The sequence below is a fragment of the Arachis hypogaea genome, chromosome 6 (assembly GCF_003086295.3).
Source record: "Arachis hypogaea cultivar Tifrunner chromosome 6, arahy.Tifrunner.gnm2.J5K5, whole genome shotgun sequence".
In the NCBI taxonomy this organism is placed as follows: Eukaryota; Viridiplantae; Streptophyta; class Magnoliopsida; order Fabales; family Fabaceae; genus Arachis; species Arachis hypogaea.
In genome coordinates this window covers 5,483,714-5,499,909 of record NC_092041.1, presented here as the reverse complement: position 1 = coordinate 5,499,909, position 16,196 = coordinate 5,483,714, and the positions used below count along the sequence as shown (strand labels likewise).

At 30.5% G+C, this 16,196-nt stretch overlaps 2 protein-coding genes across 2 annotated transcripts; one reads left to right on the top strand and one right to left on the bottom strand.

Annotated features, from left to right (window-relative positions):
• The first annotated feature begins 1,374 nt into the window (after positions 1 to 1,374).
• Positions 1,375 to 1,842, top strand: LOC140173574 (uncharacterized). The gene has a single exon (XM_072198054.1). The coding sequence runs from the start codon at positions 1,375 to 1,377 to the stop codon at positions 1,840 to 1,842; it is 468 nt and encodes a 155-aa protein (XP_072054155.1).
• Positions 1,843 to 9,439: 7,597 nt separating this feature from the next.
• On the bottom strand, positions 9,440 to 15,602 carry LOC112805205 (protein MAIN-LIKE 1-like). The gene is made up of 2 exons (XM_025847611.1): positions 15,534 to 15,602; positions 9,440 to 10,132 (listed from the first exon to the last, which is right to left on the bottom strand). The coding sequence occupies exons 1-2, from the start codon at positions 15,600 to 15,602 to the stop codon at positions 9,440 to 9,442; spliced, it is 762 nt and encodes a 253-aa protein (XP_025703396.1).
• Positions 15,603 to 16,196: the final 594 nt, after the last annotated feature.

Genomic DNA, 16,196 nt, shown 5'->3' with positions numbered 1-16,196 from the left:
GAGTCATTAGCTAGAATATATTTGTGGAACCTGAATGAGGCTTCACATAATTTCTGTTTGCTTGGCTGTTTCATCAATTTAGTGGCAAATGTTTATCCCATAAACAATCTTAATTGTTCTCAGTTCCGTTAGCTTTTTTACGCGAAATTCAGAGGATGGTATTTCTCAAAATTGATGATGCAGTAATTTAGCAAAAGAACGAATCTATAAAGAGTAAATATTAAAGGCTGAAAAAGTCAAACTTCATTATTATCAAGGGAACTCAATTGCATTCAGAAATATAGGGGGCAACACTTATTGTAAATGGGAGTAGCAAGACCAGCACTGAACTTTTATGAAACTAGAAAAACCACAAATTGCATGAGATGTTCTTGCATGATACAATTCTAAGTTGTAACACCTAACATACTCAGTCTATCATTGTTAGATCCAATTAAGAATCCTGTTATCTCTTATTTATCCACTCTCTCCATGGCTCCATTATTGAATTATTTTTTTTTTTTCAAATGAATTGAATACTCTCCAATCTTAAGGATTACAAACTCACTCACATCAAACTAATACACATAATATTTAAGGGATCCACTAGTTGGCCTAATCAAATTGAACTCGGATATACTTATTGCAAGGCATATATGGTAATCACTGGACTATTATTGATTTTTTTTTAGACAGTGACCATTATTGAAAAGAGTTATGTTAGGTAACTAATGACTTTTTTGAACAACATGAACAATGAATCCTAAAATTGACCTAATTCAAGTAAAACATATTACACCCTAAATTACTCACCTAAATTTTAATATTAAAATAACCATCTGACTATTTCTATTATAACTTCAGGATACAGTCATCTACTAGGCATTTACTCTCCATACAACTTTCGTATTTCTGCCCGTCTGAAACTTCCACCGCCTGATGTTCGGTGTCGGAGGTCCTACGGGACCCTCACATGAGCATCAACCTACAGTAGAAGAACAAGATCAACTTAAGAGAAGCATAAAAAAGGAAAGAAAAGATGGAGAAGGTTTCACTGGCACTCAACTTCTCCTACCGAGAGACAAGGAATGGATGTGAGACAACATGAAAGTAGAGGAGAACTTTAAAACTGGAAAACCTTTTTCCTGAATGATAAGAGGTGGACCCACTAAAGACCAAATGGAAGAAGACATCGTTGAACTTGGTAAAGAATGAAACATAAGCAGTGAAGCTGGCAAAGAAGAGAAAGAGCATCAAGGAGAAGAAACTAACACTTGCAACACAGAAAACATAAGAGTAGAGAAGACAAAAGAGGGCCTCTATAATATCGTCATTAGCGATGTTATTGAGAGAGAGCTTTGGAAACCATGGTGGAATACTTTAATAGTGAAGTTGATGGATAAAAGGGTGGGATATGCTGCTATCAAAAGAAGGTTAGAGACCATGTGGAGCAAAAAAGGGACTGTAGACATTATCGACTTAAGTAACGATTTTTATCTAGTCAAATTCTATGCTAGTGAGGATTTTGACTTTGCCTTCATGGAGGGGCCTTGGAAGGTTTATGACCACTACCTAACTGTCAGACTGTGGGAGCCAAATTTTAATCCACTAAGAGCTACAATTGATAAAATCACAGCATGGATGAGGTTCTCAGGTTTGTCAATTGATTTTTATGACAGAACCATATTGAGGAGAATAGGTAATCTTATTGGAAGAACGGTGAAGGTTGACAATAACACAGCCAATCTGTGTAGAGAAAAATTCACCCGACTATGTGTAAAGGTAGATCTCACCAAACCTTTGATGAAAAAGTATTTGATTAATGGAGAAGAGTACCATGTGGAGTATGAAGAAATCCACTAAATCTGTTTTTCATGTGGAAGAATAGACCATAATCAACAGCATTGCAATATAAGAAAAAAGAAAGAGGTGGCAACAAGAGTAGAAAACAGCGAACAAAGCACATATGAAAAAGAGAAAATTAGTACAAAAAACAAAATGAGCAAATTATAGAAGAACCAGCAACGAAAAATAATTTAATCAAAAAAGATAAAGGCAAGCAAATTATGATAGAGCAGGATGACAACTATGGAGCATGGATGGTAGTGTAGAGGCCAAAAAGGGGAAAGAAGAATGAGGAAACCAAACAAGGAGGCGGACCAAACAGAGCTAAAGAGAATCAAAGCAACAAAAAAAAACTAGTCCAAATATAGTATTCTACAAGTGGAAGACTCGACACCAGAGTATGAGGAAAGGATTGTAGTAGCACAAGGAGAAGAGCAAGGAAACAACAATGATACTATAAAGGAAAATAAAACTACAAATAGAGAAAATATACAAACAAAACAGAAGAAGAACGCAGAAAACAAACAGACCCAATCTAAAGAAAAACTAACAGAAGTGGATAATAGAAAAACAGGTATTAAACCTACAAAAAAATTTTTTGACAGCACCAAAATACAAGAAAGAAAGAGAAAGATAAATAGAAAAAAAAGCACACAACAAAGACCACAAAGAATTATTCACCATAAAGAAAATTGGGTAGAGAAAAATTTTTCTTCACCAACAATAATGGAAGAAGAGATTGCACCGCTAATCCAATCCCCACCAAATGAAAGAAAGCCACATGATCTCATGGTCACAGATGAAGGAGGAAAGGAGACGATGGAGACAGAGAATGAAGAGAAAGATACACATCAAAACTTACTTAAGGGAGTGGATTTTACAACCCCTATCAGTAATGTGCTGAATGACACTCATATGCACTTAGCCTGATGTTATTTCTTATGTATCCTTTGGTTTTTATTTATTTTTTTGTTTTTGTTTAATGATTAGTCTAATTTGGAATGTGAGAGGTGCAGCTAGTGGTACTTTTAAACGCACTCTTAAAAATATGATAAATCAATACAAACCTGATATCACTATTCTTCTTGAAACTAAATGTAGTGAAGATACAGTCTCTAGAGTTATTCAACATCTTAGGTGAAATTTGGATTCTCTAGAATAAGATGAACGTTGACATCACCATAATGGAAATGTATAGTCAATACATACATGTTAGAGTTCAAGCCCACGGAGAGAAAGAGTGGTATTTAACTGTGGTCTATGCTAGTCCAAATAATCAAATCAGAAAATTTTTGTGGCCAACACTTTTACACATTGCGAACTCAATGATAGGAGATTGGCTCGTAGCTGGAGATTTTAATGAAATTAAGGAAGCATCGGAAAAGAAAGGAGGGGCAGCAGTGAATATCAGAGCGTGCAATATTTTTTCAAATTGGATCAATAATTGCGGACTCATAGATCTAAAGTTCGTTGGCCCTAGATTTACCTGGAAAGATTCTAAATAGGAAGGTCAAAATAGAATCTTTAAGAGACTGGATAGAGCTCTATCAAACCACTCTTGGAGAACGAGATTTCATGAAGCGACTATTGAAGTTCTTACCAGAACAAACCCAGATCATCATCCCATCCTCATTCGGAATGTGAAGCTTATTAATGAAGAAGGCAAAAAGTCCTTTAGATTTGAGGTTATGTGGACTCACCATCCAGACTTTTAAAATTGCCTCAAAGACAGCTGGAACAAAGATAACATCCTCCTTTCGACATTAAGAAACCTAAAGGATGATCTTGCAAAAATGAGTTTAAAGATAGAATTAGATTTTATTTTTTGGGATATGCTTCCTTCTAAAATAGTGAGAGTCTTGAGTGAAGATGATAGAAGAGTTATCTTACTCCGTTTAATTTGTAATTAGATTTTTTTCTCCGGACTTTCATCCTTCTATAATATTAAAAAAAATAACTATCTGCACATTTAGTGAATTTAATATCTAATATATCTATTATTTATATTGTTTAATATTTTTATTGTCTACTTATATTTTTTCGTTTGAAATTATTTTTTTTTTTTTTTTTTAAGGAGTGTATAACGGAAACATCAAATGAGATGTGTACAAATAACATTGCCTTTTATTTTGGGTCAGACCTTTTTTTTATGGGACTCTAGAGCATAGCGCTTTATTCTGAAAATTTAACTGGGCCTCCCTGGTGACATGTGGGGTGATGGGCAAAGGTTAAACAGATTCAATTATGAAAACCACCCAATCTTTCTAAATTTTGTTTGGGGCTTTAGGATTTTAAAATTTCTTATGACAAAAAAACGCGTTAAATATTTCTTGGACCCAAAAGGAATCAAAACCATGGACGTCGCAAGTTTCAAGTTCGTCCATTGGGCTATGGGGATCCGTCATTTCCTTTCTCGATTTCTTTGGCAAATTTGTTATTAAGTTTAATTATTCTGTTGATCTTTATAATTTTATCAAATTTTTAATTAAATTTTTATATTTTTTTAATTAAATTTTTATATATTTTTAGTTTTGTAATTACGTCTTTTTCATGTTAAAATATTAAAATTAACATAATATTTTTACCAAAATACATGCGATCAATAATTTAGTTAAGTTTTTAATTATAAATATCTTTAATTTACAAAGAAATATTCAATTAACTTTAATATTTTTTACACTAAAAAAAACATAATTACAAAATTAAAAGCAGTGTAGAGATTCAATTAAAAAAAATATAAGGACCTAATTAAAAATTTAATAAAATTATAAGAACTAACAAAATAATTAAATCTTATTATTATCAACAGTAGTGCTACACATGGAAACATTTTTAGTAACTAAGTCTAATAAAGTTGACCAAAATTTAATAAAAATTACTCATATAATATATACATGTGCATTTTTTTCGCATTTTTCTTATCAACATAGCACTTAAATTTTTACTAAAAAGCAAAGAAATTATCGATATATATAACACAAAATTTTAGATATAACACAAATTTATCAATATAGTACAACAATTTTTTACATAAAGCATAGAAGTTTTTTTTTGCCTCAGCTCATAAATTACTTCTAATGCCTTTTTTTCTATATTATTTTTTTTTGTTTTTTATCTAATAATTTTGTGTTAAATTCTCGTTATATTTAATACTTTAGATACATTTTGTTAATTAAGTGAATGAATATATAATCTTAAAAGTTTTTGTGCTCACAGTCTAATAATTTTACTGAACATATAGAGGACTAATGATAACGACAACAATGATAATAATAATAAATGAAAAAGAAGAATAAAAAAGAAGGAAAAAAATTAAATAAAAAAAAAGAGGAGGAAGAAGAGAGGATAATAATGATAATAATAAAAGAAAAAGTCAAAAAAAATCAAACGAAAAAAATATTCAAAAATAAATGGATGTCAATTTGATTGGATTTGATTAAAAAAATGCTTAGCCGCTTAACATTTCTGTAATATTATTAGCACACATTTAATCATTTACTTATTAGATACCATTTAAATTCGAGTAAATATAAATCAATAAATAAGTGAACTCCACAATTTAATGTAATAATAATAAATTATCAAAGTGACATTTTTCTTTTTAGATATATGTCTAAATAATACTCTACTCCTTTTTATTTATAAAATATATATTCTTATAAGATTTTAATCTGTTTAACTAAAATATTCATTAATACATTGTATTATATTATATATATAAATTAGTGATAATTATTAAGTTGATTAAAATATATTTATTATTGTATTAACTTTTATTTATTTTTAATATTTTATCACAAAATAAAAATATTTTAAATTTTTATAACAATATTTAATTTAAACTTTCTTATACATTCCATGATTGTTAATGTTATAAATTTGATTTATTTTAAATATTTAACTATTAATTATGAAATATACAAAATTTTTTAATATTTTTAACAAGTTCAAATATTTATATTATTTGATTAAATATTAAAAAATTAAAATAATATATATTATAATTATTATTTGAATCAACTAAATAATTATCACTAATTTATATATATTTATAATCATAATTGGTGAGTATTTTGATCAAATAAAATAAAATAAACATGATTTTAATATTTTAAGAGAAAAAATATATATTTTATTAGTTAATAAAAGGAAAGCGTCAATTAATCATTATTTCTTAGAAAGAAAGGGTGTCATATTTCTAATAAATTTTGTGCTTAAATAGACGATAACTTTTGTACGTGAAAAAACCTTGTTTGTTTCAAGGATTTAGCTAAAGAGAATGCTTTAAGTAGAACATTGATTAAAAGAAAAAAAAAGTTTTGTTTCTTTCAACACATACATTCAATACATAAAAAAGTTTAAAATTTATATTTAATCAATATTTTTATTAAAATATTCTAGTTCTAATATTCTTACCAATTAAGTGTCCTTAATTATTTCCTCCTCCTTATACTATTAACGATTTCTATACTATTGTTTGATCAACATGTCTTAAAATAGAAGCTGACAACCCATACTATATTAGAAGATTGTCATTGGGTTTATTTGGTGATAGATAGATTCGGCGATGGGATGTGGTACTTGTTTTTTGTCTGTGTGTGTTAGAACATAGATAATGAGATTCTAGCTACGTCTCTATCTACTAAGTTTGGTATGCTCCCATGGTTGTTGATGAATTTTAAATAGAGGACTCTTTCCAAGAACTCTATTCAAATAGCGGGGTTGTATGTAGACGCATACTATACTAGTGCATGTATATATGCTATGGGATAATATTTCTATAATACAATTAAAAAAAAGTCATATACTCTTAAATTTTTAATAATGAATTATTAAGATGATATAAGATAGCAGAAGATACTCTCTTATTTTTAGATTTTTTTTTTTTTTAAAGAGGCGGTGGGGAGGGGAGGGAAGACTTTGCGGAACCCCTCAACAAAAACCACAATAGAATAACTAATATATAAAAGGGAAAAAGAACCTCAATATAATTATATAGAATTATATGTTGCATCGTAAAATAAAATAGTGTTACTAGTTTAGTGGTCGGGAATTGGGATACACATATACGTACATTATTATGTAATGCTTGTAGAAACTATAATTCAATTGCTAGTAGGAATATTAATTAAGAAAACAAATTTGATTATACTTGAAGAAAAAAAAAAATCTCGGTACCTGATAATATAAAGAACATATAAAAGATATATACTGACGGTGAAAACTCATGTGAAGTCGACTTCACGTGAAGTTGATATCTGAAAGTCGTGAAATGAAAATTTAGTCAAATCATATATATATGGGTAATGCTAGAAAGACAAAAAAATACGTAAAACTTGTTTTATTTAATATTTATTAATTACTGCAATAATTAATAAATGTTAAATAAAATAAGTTACGAATATTTTTGACTGATTTTTTTTTTGTTATTAATCATTTTCAATATATATATATATATATATATATATAAAACATGCATGCATCGTACGTATTTTACATCAGCCAAAACTTTGAAGCGGGTAACCTCAAATTATTTCATTGTTTTACCTGGCGTTGGAAGTACCGAATTGATAATCCAACGGATTAAGTTACTGATTTGTTAGTTTATTTGTTTAATTAATAAATTATTGATTGAACTGTTTTAATTATAATTAATAAATATAATTTAATTCATATATTATATATTTGAAAAAATGTCAAATATAATAAAAGGTGGCTTAGTTTAGCAGTAATTAGATAGTCAAGATGCAACACTTACAAGAAAATTTCAAAGTTTAAACTTAAACGCTGACATCAGCATGACAATTTGTGGTTCAACTTCGGTTTGTATCGATTTTGATCGACTCAGTTCGATTTTAATCGATTTTTTTCTTTAAACGATTAGAATGTTAGATCGAATTGATTTAGAATTCAATTTATCACTTTTTGAGTCAAATCGATCAGATCAATCTGATTTTAACAACTATACTTATAATTTTTGGTTCATTTTATTAAATAAGTCAGGTATAAGTTTTTTTTCCCCTCTTAAATCCTCTTAATTAGTTAATTTAAATAGGTTAGATCATTGACTTTAAAATAAATCCATAAAATTCGGTGGGATAGCAGTTTAATTTGTGAGTTGTAATATCCTTTTTCGGGCTTATAGGCTCCGCTTAAGTATAAATTAAAAAAGAAAAAAGTAACGTGTTGAATATCTTATATCTCAGCTTGGTTAGTATAGCGTGTGGGTAGTAGGAATTTTATTTTTTGATTTAAATATATTTGAAAGATTTTGATGTTTATAAAATGGTATCTGATTTTTTATATTGATAAAATGGTATCTGAATAATTTTAAAATTTGATAAGTATATCCTTATATTTACCGAAATATATCTCCTGTGAAAATGATGTTGAGATAGCCATTGATTTTTACTGATAAGACAAGTTTGTTTTGAGTTGAAATTTTTAATTAAATAAATTATTATCCTACTTGAAAAATCCCTAAATCAATTAGATTTGTCTTAAGTCCTAATTAGCTACCCTTATTACTAGTTACTGTGACTAATATTTAAAAATTTTTCAAGTAGGATAATGATGTATTTAATTAAAAATTTCAACTCAAAACAAACTTGTTTTGCTCGCAAAATTTGGTGGCCAGTTTAGCATAGTTTTCATTGGAGATGTATTTCGACGAGCACGAGCACATATTTGTTAAATTTTAAAATTATTCAAATACTATTTTATCAATAGCAAAAGTTAAGTACCATTTTATCAGCGTCAGAATCTTTTAAGTACCGATTTAGTATTTTCTTCAACATTGTAATAACAATATAGTTTTTCCTTTTTTAAAAAAAGTTTTTTCTAATTAGTTTATTTAGAGTTCAAGTAAAGAGTTATTTTTTCTAACTAACACCAACAAACTTTTTTTAGTTTTAAATTTCAAATTCTAAACTTTAAATTCTAGGCTCATTAATTTAAATATGGAAAATATTTTGGTGTATTGGGTGAAAATGGAGCAATTATGTATATTACATACAGATGGACATGTCAAATGAAGGATCCAACACGCAGGGGGCGTGGTGCCCACAACACGTGGGGGGCGTGGAAGCTAGGTTACATGCTGTGGTTGAGCCACGTATGCAGCACGCAGAGGACGTCATGCGTGTTGACGTGACAGAACTTGGTTGGCCAGGAGTTGCATCACGCGGGGGGCGTGCTGAGTCAGCATGCGTGGGGCGTGCTGACGTGTCGAAGAGTGATTGGTCCACGTATGCACCACGTGGGGGGCGTGTTGATTCAGTACGCAGGGACGTTCTGACACGTGTCAAAGCGTGATTGGTTGAGGCAGGCAGCACGTGGGGGGCGTGTTAAGTGCAGCAGTCTATATAAGGTAGAGCTCGATAGTGTTTTCCATACTGTGTGAGATTTGATTGTGTTGTGAGGATTCTTTGAGGCTGTTGTTTGTGTAATAGAGGGCACCGCAAATTTGGTGGTGTATCGTAACGGTGAGATAATACGTAATACTCATGAGGGAGTGAGGTTTGTGTTCCAGAATTCGTTTTCGTTTGTGGTTCCATGCACGATGACGTTAATGGAGCTGCAGAACGGCCTATGTCAAAGCATGGAGAATGGTACGTTAATGAAAGTGAGCAAAATTCTGTACCGGAATCCGCTCCCATGCCCAAACAAACAACAGATTCAGAGAGGCATTCAACTCCTTTGTATCATATCGTGATGCACGGCATAGTGCTCTGTAAAGATGTGCGAGACATGCTGACCCCCAACTATAAGTATGGATCTGCTCGAAATCGCGAAGCAATGGTAGATATTTCGCATGGGCATATGCGGTCAACTTGTCCGTGAATAGGGTCGACCCTAACAAACAGAAGATATGACATCTGACGTATCTCCCGATGGACTCCTCAGTGTCCAACGGCTCTGCGTCTCTGATACGTCGAACCCAACCCAACTTTATATAGGACTTCGCATTATGACTGACTGATGGCTCACGACCGAATATCGCTATGCCCTGACTTTGAACGAACTCGTTACTACTGTTTGTCCATCCACTGACAGGCTCTCCATCAATGGGTAGGCCGAATATATGAGCGACATCCTCTAATGTCTCTGTAACCTCACCGATCGACAATACAAACGTGTGAGTTTCAGGCCTCCACCTTTCAACCAGAGCAGCTAACATGGGGTGAAATCCTCTTATGACTCCAATTCTAGAGACGTGGTAGAAATCCGTGGCGCGTAAGTAGTTTTCCACCATCGGATTCCACGTCTGTGGCAGATCCAGTTTACGCACCAACAAATTCCTGTTAGGCTGCATCAACAAAAATATATGTTACATTAATTAAATAATAATCCTTATAAATATTATAATAAACATTTACATATTTATGCGATAACAATATTTAATAATATTTATCTTTTACGTATTATTTAATAATCTTTATTTAAAAATTTATTTATTTAATTATTTTTTAATAACAATATAATATAATATACTATTTTATACATTTTACATATTTAAGTTAGTATAATATTTATTTACTCATATATATACGCAACATATATTTTTACAAAGTCAAAATACTTTTTTTTATTCTTCAACATATTCATAATAACAAAAATTATAACAAATTATACATATTATTATTATTATTATTATTATTATTATTATTATTATTATTATTAACGTTTACTTTATAAAAACTATTGTTATATTCTTAAAATATTTATAAAATACACAATAATATTCTCATTACAAAATATACATGCATAAAAAAATAAAAATACATAAAAAATAAAATAAAATTTATTCTAAATATAGCAAAAAAAAAAAAGAATTTGACCACTTACATAAATATGATAATCCAAATAATTGATAATATGTTCTTCAGACGCCAGATAATTACGTACCATTTTTTTTAATTCTTTGAATTAATATTCTTTTTCTTTCATTGTATAAATTTAACTCACCTCTATTTACTACTACTCACTATACTCTCACTACACTCTTCTCACTAATACTACCTACAAACTAACCCACTTCATTCTTTCCTTCTCCCTTATTACATTGCTTCAGCTCAAACACCATGAATGGGAGAAGAAGACTCACCAACACATGCATATATATATCAAGGAGCATCACTGGCGCTGATTCCTGGGTGGGGGCTGTCCCCTGCATGTAGGCAGGCCTGCAACACGCCCCCCGCGTGGTGCAGAAACAGCATTGGGATTCCGCGCAGTTTCACGGGCCTCCATGTACCACGCCCTCTATGTGGTGAGTCACCACGCCCCCGACGTGCTGCTACCTTGCTCTCCCGCTCAGCCACCACACTCCTAACGTGCTGCCACTTGGCTCTCCCGCTTAGCCACCACGCTCCCGACGTGCTGCCACCTGACTATCCGCTCAGCCACCACGCCCCCGGCGTATTGAGGGTGAGCTCCACTCATTGGCAATTTCCCTCCTTGGCCAATATCCGGCCAATACACCAACACTGTCTCCATAAAAAAAATAATTTTCGGTAAATTCTAACTTTAAGTATCAAAATTTCCAAAAAAAAAAAGAGAGTTAAAAAGATTTACAATAAAAAATTAATTGATATTAATTACTTAAATGTTTGTTTCGTATAAATTTTTTGTTTATTTATATTACATAATTATTAACTCCGGAATAAATACTAGTTTAAGTTGTTTGGAAGGCATGTGTGTGACATGTTGCCAACGCGGTGCGATGAGACGAGATTATTCACACTGTTGTTCTTTCTGCGCTTACTTTCTTAATATGTTTGCGTATAATTCCAAGTGCGGCCCCATTGAATTTTTTTACTTTTGACCCTCCGTATATACATGATATGAATGAAGCACACGACACGTTTATTAAGTTGAACGCCGTTGATCTCGTTAATTAACAACTCTTCAGATCTTAATTACAACGTTATACAACTAACTTAACTCGGTTGGAATAATTTAAGTTCAAACTTCAAAGTATATCTATTTATGATCGAGTTGAAAGGGGTTAATATTATTTGTTTACATACTTAGATGTAGTCCTCTATCTTTTATTATTGTTTGTTATTTTCACACGGAATGCTCTCTCAGTAACGTAACAATTATTTATTTTATGATTGTTGATGTGATCATTGTTTATTTTCTTTACAGTTCTACTCTAAATTAAAAAAACAAAAGTTACATTGCGTTTGCGTTTGAGTAATTTGATTTGGTAGTTGAGTGGTAATAATAAAAGGGTGCCACTCAGATAAAAATGTCTTAAACGTCTTTTTTTTAAAAATATTTTTTAATAATTAAAATTTAATACATATAATCGATTAAATTGTGTGTTATTTTTGTTAAAATTAGCTTAGATAAATTAATTTGACCGAAAAAATAGTGAATCAAATTTTAAACGGTCTAAATTAATATTATTCTTTTATAAAAGATGACTACAATACTTTTATTATAAAAAATAACTAAAATATTCTTATTATATATAAATTATATATCGAAAACTTTAAATCCTAACCCTACGACGATAGAGAAGTAAAGAGCTAGAATTTAGAATTATTAAAATTAATATATATATAATAAGAGTATTTTAATCATTTTCTATAATAAAAATATTGTAGTCATTTTTTATAAAAAATAATATTAATTTAAATCAATTTAAGATTTGATTCATTATTTTTTTAAATAAATTAATTTGTTTGATTTAATTATAACAAAAAAAATAACACTGTCTAATTAATTATATGTATTAAATATTAATTATTAAAAAATATTTAAAAAAAAGACGTTTTAGATGTCATTATTTATGTTACATAATAAAAATGTAAGCACTAGTGTTTATTTTATGGTTTGACCCTCGAATTGGGAATAATGAGCTGCATGATTCCTTTCTTATAAAATAATTAAGTGTCAAATGAGAAGCATTATTCCGTGATTGAAACGACATCCATACGTATTATTAGTTGTACTGTACGTATACGTATGTCTCTTTGGTATAGATATATATATTGCCTTCTGCTGATTACAGGATCATTGTACATGGACCATATATAGACCGTTAAAAGCGGCCTCCATATTAGAAAGTAGAAACACCTGGCTTATTTCGCTATATGTGGAAAGTTTTACATTTTAATGGGGTGAGGAGTTGACTTACGCACAGAAACATACAAACGTGAAACATTCACGCACCCCATCTTAGAAAAGAAGTCCAAATGCTATAACATATTTGACCATATACCAATTATTTATGATTATGCTAAACATATATTAAAAATAATTATTAATGTAAAATATATATTAAAAATAAATTAAATAATATATATTTATATATAAATATATAATAATTTATTTTAATAATTAATTTTAATATAAAAATAATATTTTTAAATTATTTATTTTGTCACTGGTTATAAAAGTCAACGTCCTGTTAAAAGGAGAAGACGACAACTTGTGAACTTAATGAGTTTTATTTTTTTTGTTTTCCCAAAAAATTAGGTGTTCTTATGATAAACTTTAGTAAATAAAATAAAGTAAGAAACTAAAAATCAAATAATTTTCAATCTTATGAAATAGATATTTTATAGGTTTAGTTCAATAAAATTTTAAAAGAATATGTTTTGAGAATTATCTTGGTGTGATTTGGGCTGAACGTACTTTTTGATATGGTTTCGACATTTTTTTATGAGGTAAAGCTGTTTGATATTTTTAAACGATAATGTAATTTCAATGTTTAAATTAGTAAGAGTTTTAGATAAGTTTAAGTGTATTGATTGAGAATTTTTTTTATTATATGCAATTATTTTTCTTTCTTAAAAGGATATCTAATAAAATAGAATTTATGATACAAATTTTTTTTGGAAAGATCAAGCTTGCAGAAGTATGAATCTAGTTAGTTAGAAGGTATTGGTTATCCCTAAAAAATTTGATAGTTTGAATATTTAAGATCCGTTTTGTGTTAATGTTATTCTTTTTGAAAAGCTAGTTTGACAATTATTTTTATCATTCAAATAAGTTATGAGTTAAATTGTTAGCGGAAAAATTCCGTTCCTTTTTCAAAGACTATTTCAGTCGGTCTCAAGACACGGGCTCTTATATTTAGAAGAGTATATGTAAAACTTGGGATCTCTTAAAAGATGACTTTGTTTAGTGCATTGGGGATCTAAATCAGAACTTTTGGTTTTCTAATTGGAAAAAAGAGGGACAACTTTATCATAAGATGGATTATGTTCATATTTTTTATTCGGATCTCTGAATCATAGATCTTTGGTCATCTATACAGTGACACCTTCAAAATATTTATTCTCCTCAGAACTAGTTTTTACAAAGTAACATTCTTTTCTATAATCTGGATGTGCAAGCAGGTTTAGTGGTAGGATGGTTTTGGTTTGCTGCGATGTCAAAGTTTTATGACTCTTGTAGTGATCCCTTGTGGTTCAATAAGAAGTTTGATTGGGAGGACCAGGAAAATTGACTTTGGTTTTGGCTTTGGCATTAGTTTGTTCCCAAAAAACATAGATTCTTGGCCTGACTTTTTTTTAGGGAGGCTCTACCCACTGCTGCTTTTCGTTTCAGGAGGAGTATCTCACCGACAAACAGTTGTCTACGATATTTTTCTTGTCAGAAATTGGTTATTCATTGTATTCGCAATTGTTCAAAACCTCAGCTAATTTGATAGGCTTTGGAGATTTCTGATCAACCTCTGAATTTGATGAACTGGTTCTTGCTTTATAGCAAAGAGCATTCTTTTATATTCTTTTATTGTCTATGGTGGATTTGGCGTTTCAGGAATAATAAAATCTTTTATCCACACAAGTCTTAGCCCCTGAATAAGGTGACTAGTATGACTTTGTCTTTGAAAAAGGAGCTTCTAAATGTTTTTGAGTTATAACAAGTTTCTATCCCCTCTACCATTAGTGGCTCATGAATTTCTTTTTTGGTGGATACTTTTAAGATTAATTGTGATGCAAATTATCCTGGTACTGGTGATCGTGTTGACTTTGTCTGTGTTACCAGAGATTGGATTGGAGGTTGGCAACGAGACTGTTTGGAAACGATTGAGAGTTGTAATATTCTGCAAGGAGAGTTATTTGTAATTTGGAGATGATATCTTTTAATTTGGGACTTGAAGCAAAGAGATGTTATTTTGTGAAACAGATTGTATGAATACATTTACTCTTGTCAATAATTTCTAAAATAACTCTAATTTTGTTGATCTTTTGGTACTGAAAATTCAAGACATCATATTTTAAAAAATAGCGTGTTGACATTCGATTAATTTTGAGAGATACAAATAAAGTGACAAATATCATGGCAAAGACGATAATGAGAATTCATACTCGCTAAATAAAACTTCCATTACCTTAGAAGAAATTTGAGAATAGTATTCAGTGAGACTACTTTATTTTTTAAATAGTTCTTTATTATTTATTTTCTTTTTTCTATTTATTCTATTGTTACTTTCTAATAAAAAAAATCACTTCATTTTCATTTTACTTCAAAATTCAGTTACATAAACTAGCTCTTATCATAATTTTAATAACAAAATTTACACAATTATTTTTTTTAATTTCAGCAATGAAAAAGTTATTTCTAAAATGTATGTTCAAGTGTATTATTTAAATAAATTATGATACCACTACAAGAAACACGGAGCATAGCGGCAAAAAATTGCCGGCCGCTCAGCATACCGCCACAAAACATGTCAGTAGAAGTACCAATCCTTCATGTGCCGCACCATCGGTGGCGACTGCATCTGTAATGCCGCTAATTTGGATCTTTATCATAATTCAATTTTCATTTTGTCTTTTTTTATCTTATAACTAATATTTTCCCTAATCTTGCAGAAACCCGCAAAGTGAGATTGGTAGCGCATGAAACCCTGGCACTACTGCTCCACCGTGCATCGCTGATCCATCCTCCTCTTTTCGGCGTCAAGCTTTTGACTCTCCTGCACAGTGCCTGAAATCCATACTCCCTCATCCACAGTGCCTGAAATCCCTAATCTTCGATTCACCCTGCGCCTTTGTGTGGTTGTGGAGTCACGCGGCTGCCCTCCGTCCTTCTCTCACTGGCGTCGAAGTTTTCCATCTCCTCGATCGTGCGTGAAACCCTTACACCCTCCTCCCCCGTGCGCTAATCTGAGCTATCATGGCCTCTCCCCTGTTAATGGTTCATTCTTCCACATTGATCTTTCTTTCTTGTTTTCATTATTGGTTCAAAATTTTGATTCAGGTTACTTTGATTCAGAATTTGTCTATATCTTCTATTAATTGGGGTTAATTGTTGCTATTTAGAGTTAGGGATTTGAAGGTACTACTTTTTTTTATTTATTGTGTGCTTTGTATTGAAATTGATAGTTAGAGTAAATAAATGAAAAA

Bases quoted from the DNA above. Each gene is read 5' to 3' on its own strand.
- LOC140173574 (XM_072198054.1), top strand. From the start codon at position 1,375: ATGGATAAAAGGGTGGGATATGCTGCTATCAAAAGAAGGTTAGAGACC.
- LOC112805205 (XM_025847611.1), bottom strand. From the start codon at position 15,602: ATGATAAAGATCCAAATTAGCGGCATTACAGATGCAGTCGCCACCGAT. The intron at 10,133-15,533 runs GTACTTCTACTG...TTGTTGATGCAG, and splicing joins GTGCGGCACATGAAGGATTG to CCTAACAGGAATTTGTTGGT.